General features: G+C 42.6%; 1 protein-coding gene across 1 annotated transcript; it reads left to right on the top strand.

Moving 5' to 3' along the window:
* The first annotated feature begins 3,304 nt into the window (after window positions 1–3,304).
* LOC140862333 (uncharacterized) lies at window positions 3,305–7,316 on the top strand. The gene is made up of 7 exons (XM_073265347.1): window positions 3,305–3,688; window positions 3,799–4,054; window positions 4,247–4,372; window positions 4,842–4,972; window positions 5,301–5,700; window positions 6,296–6,489; window positions 7,104–7,316. The coding sequence occupies exons 1-7, from the start codon at window positions 3,305–3,307 to the stop codon at window positions 7,314–7,316; spliced, it is 1,704 nt and encodes a 567-aa protein (XP_073121448.1).
* Window positions 7,317–10,564: the final 3,248 nt, after the last annotated feature.

Below are 10,564 nucleotides of genomic sequence, written 5' to 3'. Positions count from 1 at the left end.
ATTCCCAAAATACAATCAAAATCTGCCATCGCTAATATCATCAGATTAGCAGATAACACATTACCATCAAACTCTATAAGGCAACCCATCACTAGACGCTTAGTTACTACCTCCTGCTCCAGTGGAGTAGATACAACTAAATCCATATCTAATGATACATAAGGTAATCTATGTCTCTTAACAAAACGACTAGAAATAAAGGAATGCGATGCTCCATTATCAATTAAGACAAGTGCAGGAATACCACATAACAGAAAGGTACCTGCCAACATGCGATCGCTTCCCTCCATAGCCTGCTCCTGAGATAGAGCAAATACCTGCCCTTGAGTCTGTGGACGGTAACCAGAAGAACTCTGTGGTGCTGGCTGCTGACGTGGAAAAGTAGAAGCCTGAGATCCAACTTGTGATCCCGATCCACTAGCAGAACTCATACGCTGAGGACAATCTCTCCGCAGATGTCCCTGCTCACCACAAATATAACAAGCACCAGTAGCCTTCCGATACGAAGCCGCAGGATGCTTCCCACCACAGTGGCTGCAAAATTCCTCCTTCTTCTTCTTCTTCCCGAAACGGAAAGTACCTCGTGAACCACGAGAACCAGATGAAGTAGTAGTATTAGTAGAAGAAGACATAGGTCCAGATTGCACAATAGATTGAGCCCTAGGCCCAAGAGATCCACTAGGCTGTCCTGGCATCATCAATAGTGCCCGCCTATTGCTGTTCTCCACTTGATGGCAATGGTTCACCAAAGTCTCATAAGATGTCGGATTATCACATACGACAACTTGTGAGTAGATATCTTGATTCAGGCCTTGCAGAAAGATATCATACTTGGACGCATCACTATCATTGATATGAGGACTAAAAGGTAGCAGATCAAGAAATCGTTGCTGATATTGATCAATAGTCATTGATCCTTGCCTCAGAGTCAGCAACTCCATAGATCGTGCCTGTCGAACAGCTGGAGGAAAATATAGTTTCTGAAACTACTGACAGAAATCCCCCCAAGTCACCTGTCCTCTCTCAGTACGTGCTTGAGTAGCCTTGGCATCCCACCATAAGCGTGCTCGATCCTCTAGAACGAATTCTAAAACTTCCAGTTTCTGCTCCTCAGTGCAATCGAAAGCTCGAAACGCACTCTCGAGTTTAGACATCCAACCTCTTGCCTGATCAGGATTCTCACCTCCCAACAAGGGTTTCGGTCCTACTTGCATGAACTTATTAATAGAGTAACGACGTCTACCCTCATGAGGACGATGTCGATCATCCTGATGGCGATGGTGATGATGATGATGACCACCTCCCTGGCCAACACTACCGTGACTCTCGTCATCCATATCCTGAAAATAATTGCACATTAAAATCCCAAATGCACAATAATTACTTAAGACTAGAGTAAATCCCAAGTACTAATTACCAAAATCTATGCATGCTCTGATACCAAAAATGTAGTGACCCTGCATGGAATCACCTACTAACTGACAACTATTAGCATGCAAAATTCTTAATCAGAGTAAAAACGTGCGGAAATATAATCCATACTTTACATAACAGCTTAGTAAAACATATCCAAGCTTAAATCTATAGTGATACAACCATATCGAAAAGCTTAAAATAAACTGTCTAAAACATTTATACAGATAAACAAATCCTGCTGTATAAGATCCCCTGTAAAGCTCTGACTCCCTAGCCCTGCCTCGAGCTACCGGCTCCGTCCATCCTGTGACCTACCCCATGGAATAGGGTGTCCAAGATAACAACTAGGACGTGAGCGCTAACGCCCAGTACATAAACATGAGTACACATATATATATGATGCATGCAACATAATGACTGGTAAAGGGTCATCCGAAAAGTCATGCTCAGTACCGGCGCCACATGATGCTGCCACCGCACGGATCAACCTCTGGGTGCAACCACACTCGTCTAATACACCAGAGTAGTCAGACATACATGTCCCCGCCGTCGCGGTAATCTCAGTGACAGACTATCGAGTATAGAGCTGAGCGGCTCTATAATCAGGTATAACAAGGTATAGGCTCAACGTGTATGTGCACATGATATATGAATATATAAAACGGTAAAACATACGTCATGCCACATAATAATGCCAAATAAATGCAACATATAAACATGTATACTCGCTGGCAATCTCAGTCAATGTGTATGTACCTAACACCGAAGTCTGAACTAAGATGGAAAAAGACAACCCCTAGCTGTCCTAGGTCAACTCCCGACCCGACCTGGTCTCAATCCCGACCCGACCCGACCTGGCCTCTTGGTCCGACCCCGAGCTCTTCCTTCCCGAGCTATTCCTTCCCAAATTCCCGAGCTACTCTTTCCCGAGCTCCCGAGCTCCCGAGCTACTCTTTTTCGGGCAAATATATGAAGTGAGATGAAAGTGATGTGAAAAATAACTGAATCCCCAGCTCCTATTTATAGACAAATATTTGGGGTGATCGGGATTCTTGAGCTGACGTCGAGACGTCCGAGCTCCTATAAGCACGCCACGTATCAGATGCTTGAGCTGAGTCACTACCATTATTGACAGCTCATGCTTAGGCGCCAACTGTCATTCATGCAAGCTTCCACACACCTGCCTGCCTGTCCTGGAGGGTTCAGACTTATACATTCTCTGATTTTGATTAAGTGTTCATTCCAGACCTGAACACAATGTGCTCTTCCCTTAACCGAACACTACCTTGGCCTTGCACTTTACTTTTCTGAGCACCCTAGGACCCGACCCAAGCATGCTTTTCCTTGACCGAGTCCCTCGTGTCCGAACCCTCCCTTGGTTCACCATGACCGACCCGAGCCCCAAGGAAACATCTGAGCTCAAACCAAGCTCCATGCCTAAGCTAAATACACCTCCACGCTCGAGCCCTAGCTCAATGCCTGAGCCCTAGTGCCATGCCCAAGCCCTAGCCAAAGCCACACACACACGGCCAAGCTCTTGATGCTCAACCATGTCCGACCCGAGCCACTCATGACCGACCCGAGCCCATGGTAAAATCCATCAAACCCTAGCTCATTCTCATACCATGTGTTCTTGATCTTGACTTGTTTAATTAGTAGTATTAGGATCTAGTTGTGTTAGTTGGTATCAGAGCAAGGTCCTTGGAGGGTACTACCCTGCTACGTGGAGCTCAGAAGTCGCACTACCTGCAGTCTGTAAGTTTTAATGTTTTAATGATGTTTATTTATGGGGGCTTAGGATTTATGATTTAATGATTTATGTTATGAAAGATTTTAAATATACTAGTTATGCATTGCGATCACGTTAGAGATTTATGAAAATCGCAGTATGGCCCCCCAAAGGAATTCTCAAGAATCGAACACCATCAATGGTGACCAAGGTTGTGAAAATCATCAGAATCCACCTCCACCACCTCAGCTTACTCCGTTTGAGAGAGCCAGTGTGGATATGTTGGATGGGATTACAAGGTTGCTTGAGCACCAGAATACACAGCCAAGGAAGTCCCATGAAGAGGACGTGGCTGAGAGATTCAAGAAGCAGGGGCCCAAAGAGTTCAGTGGCACTACCGATCCACTTGTTGCTGAGGAGTGGATCCGGTCTTTGGAGACCATATTTGACAATATGGGAGTCACTGATGCTGACAGGGTGCGATGTGCTATCTTCATGTTGAAGGAGGATGCATCACTTTGGTGGGAAGGAGCAGTGACAGGGGTGAACTTGGCGACCCTGACTTAGGCGAATTTCAGGACGATGTTCTTTGAGAAATAATTCACTACAGAGGCTCGGGTAGATTGATCCCGGAATTTATGAGTCTCCATTAGGGAGACAAGTCTGTGACTGAATATGTGAAGCAATTTGAGAGAGGATGTCATTTCGTGCCCTTGATTGCGAATGACGAGCAGGAGAGGCTGAGGCACTTTACTGATGGGCTGCGATCGAACATCAAGCACGATGTGTTTATGGCAGATGTGGCAAACTATAGCGTGACAGTGAACCGGGCCTTGAGATCTGAGCAAGGGAAAAAAGAGATGCAAGCGGCTTATTATCTTAAGAGACAGTTTCAGCAGCCCTTCAAAGGTCAGTCTTCGCAACCAACGAAGAAACATTATATCAGGCCGACTAAGGGCCCAAATCCTCCCAGACCACAACAGAGGCAGCAGGGCCAGCAGAGGCCGTAGTAGAGAGGGGCAGCCGCCCCAAATCTCGGAGGTATTCCCTTATGCAAGACTTTTTAGAAGCCTCATTCGGGGCAGTGCATGGCTGGTTCAGGAGTCTGTTACAAGTGTAAGCTACCAGGGCACGTTGCGATGAATTGCCCTAATGCGAGGAACATCCCAGGGCGTGTTTATGTCATGCAGGCAGAGGAGGCTGACCCAGACACATCTTTGATCACTGGTAATCCTAAATCTTGTATTTAAGATTCGATAGTTTGCATGATTATTAGGATTGCATGGGAATTTCGTATTTATGTGGTATTGTTTGGGTTATTTGTTCTTGCATGTATAGTATAAGGGAAATGACTAGGAATTTGGGTAATAGTATAATTAAGGGAATTGTTATGAATTATGGGTTCAATTAAATTATTCTTAAGTTGTATGTGCGTTGGGAAATTTTCTGAGTGCATGAAAGATCCTTGTTAGAGGTAATGCTACGTATGCGTTGCTAGATTCAGGAGCTACTCATTCGTTTATCTCTCAAGAATTTGTTAGGCGGGTAGGCATCATAACTAAGGATGCTGTTACGGGATATGATGTTACCTTGCCATCTGGCGAGATTCTTACTACCTCTATTGTACTTAATGGTGTTGAGTTGGAGCTTTAGGGGAATCTGATTAGAGCCGATCTAGTGGTTCTACCGATTTCAGGATTTGATCTCATTCTTGGCATGGATTGGTTATCAGTTAATGGAGCTTTGATAGATTTTTGGAGGCGATCAGTTTCAGTGAATCCGTCAGGCGGAGATTCTTTCATATTCCTTGCAGCTCAGAGCAGTGGTGTGACATCCGGAGCCAAAAAGTCCTAGGGCGGTACATGATCCGCAATATGGGTGGTTAATACCTGAAAGATGGAAACCCCACCAAAGAATGCGCGACGGGTGACATGAATGAACCGATCCCACACCGGAATGAGAGGTACAAAAGATTTGATATGTACAACTCATATCAAGAAGGTGCATCTTCTTTTCGGGAGCTCATCACATAAGAACTCCAAAGTTAAGCGTGCTTGAATTGGATCAATTATAGGATGGGTGACCCCCTGGGAAGTTTCTCAGGGTGCGTGTGAGTGAGGACATAAGCACGCTGAAAAGACCCGTCTTGATACAGTGGGTCGTTACAAGTGGTGCTTCACATATCATATCTTATGTGCGTGCGAAGAAGTTATTGCAAAAGGGTTGCCAGGGTTTTCTTGCAAGTTTAGTAGTTGCAGTGGATGACCCATCTTCTAGATCTATCACAGATGTGAAGATTGTTCGTGACTTTCTGGATGTCTTCCCAGATGATGTAGTAGGAATTCCACCAGTTAGAGAGGTGGAGGTCAGCATTGTGCTGTTGCCGGGTACTGTGCCTATCTCTAAGGCACCGTATCTTCTTGCCCCCACTGAGATGAAAGAGTTGAAGGATCAGATACAGGAGCTTCTAGAGAAGGGATTTATTCGCCCCAGTGTGTCACCTTGGGGTGCACCGATCTTATTTGTGAAGAAGAAATATGGCAGCATGAGGCTTTGTATTGATTATCGAGAGCTGAACAGAGTCACAGTAAAGAATAAGTATCCACTGCCAAGGATAGAAGATTTGTTTGATCAGTTGCAGGGAGCTTTAGTGTTTTCTAAGATCGATGTGCGATCAGGATATCATCAGCTACGAGTAAGAGAGGAGGATGTGTCTAAGACTGCGTTTCGGACACGTTATAGGCATTATGAGTTTATGGTAATGCCGTTTGGCCTGACTAATGCTCCAGCAGTTTTCATGGACTTCATGAACCGAGTCTTTAGGCCGTATCTTGATCAGTTCATCATTGTATTCATTGATGATATCCTGATATATTTGAGGAGCATGGAGGAGCATAGACATCATTTGCAGACAGCTTTGCAGACATTGAGAGAGAAGAAATTGTATGCAAAATTCAGCAAGTGCGAGTTTTGGCTCGATCAAGTGGCATTTTTAGGCCACATTGCTTCTAAGGAGAGCATAGCAGTGGATCCATCGAAAGTTGAGGCGGTCCAGAGTCGGGATATTCCGAAGAATGCTTCTGAGATACACAGTTTCTTGGGTATCCGGTTACTATCGGAAGTTTATCAAGGGTTTCTCTTCCAAAGCAGTACCCTTGACATCACTGAACAAGAAGAACGCCAAGTATGTTTGGGGTCCCGAGTGTCAGAGGAGCTTTGATCAGCTTAAGGAGGCACTTACTTCTGCACCAGTGTTGGCGATGCCAGTGGATCATGAGGAGTTTGTGGTATACACAGATGCATCTAAGATGGGCTTAGGCACTGTTCTTATGCAGAGTGGTAAGGTGATTGCTTATGAGTCGAGACAGTTGAAGACACATGAGCAGAACTATCCGACGCATGACTTAGAACTTGAAGCTGTTGTGTTTGCGCTCAAGATATGGAGACATTACTTGTACGGTGAGAAGTGCCAGATTTTCACTGATCATAAGAGTCTCAAGTATTTCTTCACCCAGAAGGAGTTGAATATGAGACAGCGCCGGTGGTTGGAGTTAGTTAAGGATTATGACTGTGACATTAACTACCACCCGGATAAAGCTAATGTAGTGGCCGATGCTTTGAGTCGGAAGACTTAAGTACTGTCTTGTGTTTCAGTTCAGCAACCTCTACAGACTGAGATTCAGAGGTTTGAATTAGAGATCTACTCTAGAGGGCATGCACCGAGTTTATCCGCTCTTGTAGTACATCCAACTCTTCAAGATCGGATTCGAGAGGGACAGACCACTGATGAGCAGTTGCAGTGCATGAGGCGCAAGGATGAGTCGATGGGTAGTCTTCTTTATATAGTGGATGATGGCATTTTTCGATACAGAGGACATATGTGGGTTCCGAGTACTGATCAGTTGAGAGCAGATATCATGACAGAGGCACACACATCTCCATATTCCATCCATCCCAGGAGCACAAAGATGTACCGCAATTTGAGGACCTTATATTGGTGGCCGGGTATGAAGAGAGATATTGGTCGGTTTGTTTCCGAGTGCTTGACTTGTCAGCAAGTCAAGGCAGAACATTAGCGACCAGCGGGATTGCTACGACCACTTCCCATTCCGGAGTGGAAATGGGAGAATATCTCTATGGATTTTGTAATGGGACTACCGAGGAGTGCTAGAGGATCGACATCGATTTGGGTGATTGTCGATCGACTCACCAAATCTGCGCATTTTCTGCCAGTGAGAACTGCTTTTACTATGACTCAGTTTGCAGAGCTTTACATCCAGAAGATAGTCAGACTTCAGGTATTCCAGTTTCTATCGTGTCAGACCGAGATTCGAGATTTATTTCTGTATTTTGGAAGAGTCTGCATACAGCTCTGGGGACTAAGTTACTATTTAGCACTTCTTTTCATCCTCAGAAAGATGGTCAGACAGAGAGGGTGATCCAGACACTTGAGGATCTGTTGAGAGCATGTGTGATCGAATTTCAGGGCTCATGGGAGTCGAGATTACCTTTAGTGGAATTTACCTATAACAACAGCTTTGAGGCATCCATAGGTATGGCTCCATTCAAGGCTCTCTACGGGAGACAATGTAGATCTCCTGTACATTGAGACGAGGTTGGAGAGAGGGTTCTTCTAGGACCCGAGTTAGTACAGCGGATATTGTGACTCAGATCAGAGAACGGATGAGGACCGCACAGAGTCGTCAGAAGAGTTATGCTGATCGACGATGACGAGACCTCGAGTTTGCCGTGGGAGATCATGTGTTCCTGAAGGTCTCGCCTATGAAAGGCGTGATGCGTTTTGGTAGGAAAGGCAAACTCAACCCAAGGTATAGCGCTTCGTTCGAGATTTTGGAGAGGATTGTCACATTGGCCTACCGTTTGGCGTTACTGAAGGTGATCGGTTAACTTGTGCCCGAAAACATAGTGGAAATTTTAAAATTTTTATCAAAAGAGATCCGAGCACTTGTCTAGCATTCAAAAACAAACCATAAGGTGTTTAGAAGTTTTACCTATCAATCTCAAAGATTGATATATGGCTCCAACTAAGTTGATGAACAACTAGGCTCTTGAAGTGGTAGACACTATCTACAAGCTTCCAAGAGCACACCTTGCTCACAATGGATTCAATTCTTCAAGACTTCAAATTAGGTCCACGACTAGACGATCTAGATCCGCTCTAAATATGGACTAGAATATTTAGAGAATTTTTCATTGAGATTTTCCTTTTTTTTCCCTCAAAATTTTAAAAAGAAAATTTGGAGAATTTGGAGATTAGGTTCGGCCACTTCAATCTCAAAATGGAATGAATATATGTGTATAATATAATAATGGAGAAGGATTAAATAGATACAATTAAAAGCATGCATAGAAAAGTGCAAGACTTGCATGAAAAATTGCATCCAATCTTCCAACCCTTCAAATTCCATCACACACATATTTTATATGCATATATATATATATATATATTTCGAATATATATAATATATATATATATATATATATATATGTTTTATAAACTTATTTAATTAAACATTAAACTTAATCCCAATTAAGTTTAAATAATTAATTAAATATAACTTGAACTCATTCAATTTCACTAGTATATAATTATTTAACACTATATTAATTTTGAGCTCTACTAGACTCAATAGTATTTATTTAATTCAACACTTGAATTAATTTAATTATTTGTACATTACAAAGTCTACTAGTGTAAAATAAATTCAACACTTGAATTAATTAATTAAGTTCAAAATAATAGTTTATAAAATCAACATTTTCACAAACTAATTATTTTAAGTCAACTTTTAATCTTGGAACACATTCACAAATTAAAAGTTACTTTTCCATTTATTCTCCAATTTAGAAGTCAAACTTCTAATTTATTTTACTTATAAACTCCTTTATAAGTTTGTTCAACACATTGAACTAATTTTAATCTCAACGGGATCTAGAAAGCTAGTACTTGTGTGACCCTCAATAGTTCATTGATAGAACTTGCAATGGGTTCACATCTCCATGTGATTCGGGATCAACAAGTTTCTTATATGAGCATACCCTAAATAGCTCCATTCTTATTGATCAACTCCTTGATAATAAGAACGTCAGAAAACTCAAGTCTGATAGTACCCAACCAGTCATGTGAAACATCTAGCAGCATTGCTTACATGACTCCCTAGGTATCAAATGATAGTGCATGCAAGAACCAATCAATTATGCTTAGTTTACAGTACGGTACCTTCAACTCATATATCCCGATCGATTCGACAACCATTGGTTTATTGAGAATTGTCATTGAATCGATAACTATGTGTCATGCCGTAGTTGCATCGAAGGTGTAATTCAAGAAACCCCTTTCTTAATTACCACCTACTCTGATCAGAAATTTCAAGCTACATATGCATGAGATCACATAGGATATCCATACCCGTAGGTAAGTGGTGAATCTCCGACTACAATGCATCGACTCCTATATGTTTCTTCACAACACCCAACATTGTCACCTGATGACCCCAGATGAGTTGGTAAACAAGTCAAAGTGAAGCACTAGCATATAGAGTCTCCATGTTGTCCCGGGTCATAAGGACTAATGGTGTACAACCATAAACTAGGACTTCTCCACTCGATAAGTGAGAACCACTTGGAAAGTCCTTTAGGGAGGGTTGTTTAGTGCACTCTACAAGGAGCACCTATTTGCATGCTTGGACATCTCCATGTCCCCTACCAATGAAACATGGTACTCACATCGCAAATACTAGTCTCAAGCTCGAGTGGCATTTATCCTTCTTTATGGCGGCTGAATCGACTAGGAACAGTTTAGAATATACAGTATTCCAAATATGAGTTTCATGATAGTCATCAAATGACCATCTCATATTCTTTCTACTATTTGTATATTCAAGGGCTTTATCTATGCAGCTAGCATGAGTATAAAGATAAAGATGTGCCAAATTAAATAATGTCAAATATTAATAAAATAAAGATTGTCATACAAGAGTTCTCTCAAGGACCATCGATCAACACATTGGCTCGACGAGCACCTATTCTAACAATCTCTACCACTTGCACTAGAGCCAACCCATATTCTTCAAACCCATTGATTCGCGATGCTTTTTGAACAATGGTCCCGGTAAAGGCTTAGTTAGTGGATCAACAACATTATCTGCGGAGGCGACTCTGTCTAACAAGACATCTCCTTGTTCCACAATTTCTCGGATGATGTGGTATTTTCTTAGTACATGTTTGGATTTCTGATGAGACCTTGGTTCTTTCGCCTGAGCAACGGCACCGGTGTTGTTGCAGTACATGGGAACTGGATCAACTCCATTTGGAATAATGCCCAACTCTTGGACGAAATTCCTAATCCAAACAGCTTCCTTTGCAGCATCGGATGCAGCAATATATTTTGCCTCAGTG

The sequence above is a fragment of the Henckelia pumila genome, chromosome 4, assembly GCF_033568475.1.
Source record: "Henckelia pumila isolate YLH828 chromosome 4, ASM3356847v2, whole genome shotgun sequence".
NCBI classification, from domain to species: Eukaryota; Viridiplantae; Streptophyta; class Magnoliopsida; order Lamiales; family Gesneriaceae; genus Henckelia; species Henckelia pumila.
The sequence above is the reverse complement of the archived record's forward strand: the minus strand, read 5'-3'. Positions and strand labels throughout refer to the sequence as shown.

What these genes read in the sequence shown, in the direction of transcription:
- LOC140862333 (XM_073265347.1), top strand. Translation starts at nt 3,305, where the DNA reads ATGGCCCCCCAAAGGAATTCTCAAGAATCGAACACCATCAATGGTGAC. An exon ending in AGACACATCTTTGATCACTG is followed by an intron (nt 4,373 to 4,841) that starts GTAATCCTAAAT and finishes TACCGATTTCAG; the next exon opens with GATTTGATCTCATTCTTGGC. An exon ending in TTGCAGCTCAGAGCAGTGGT is followed by an intron (nt 4,973 to 5,300) that starts GTGACATCCGGA and finishes GTCTTGATACAG; the next exon opens with TGGGTCGTTACAAGTGGTGC.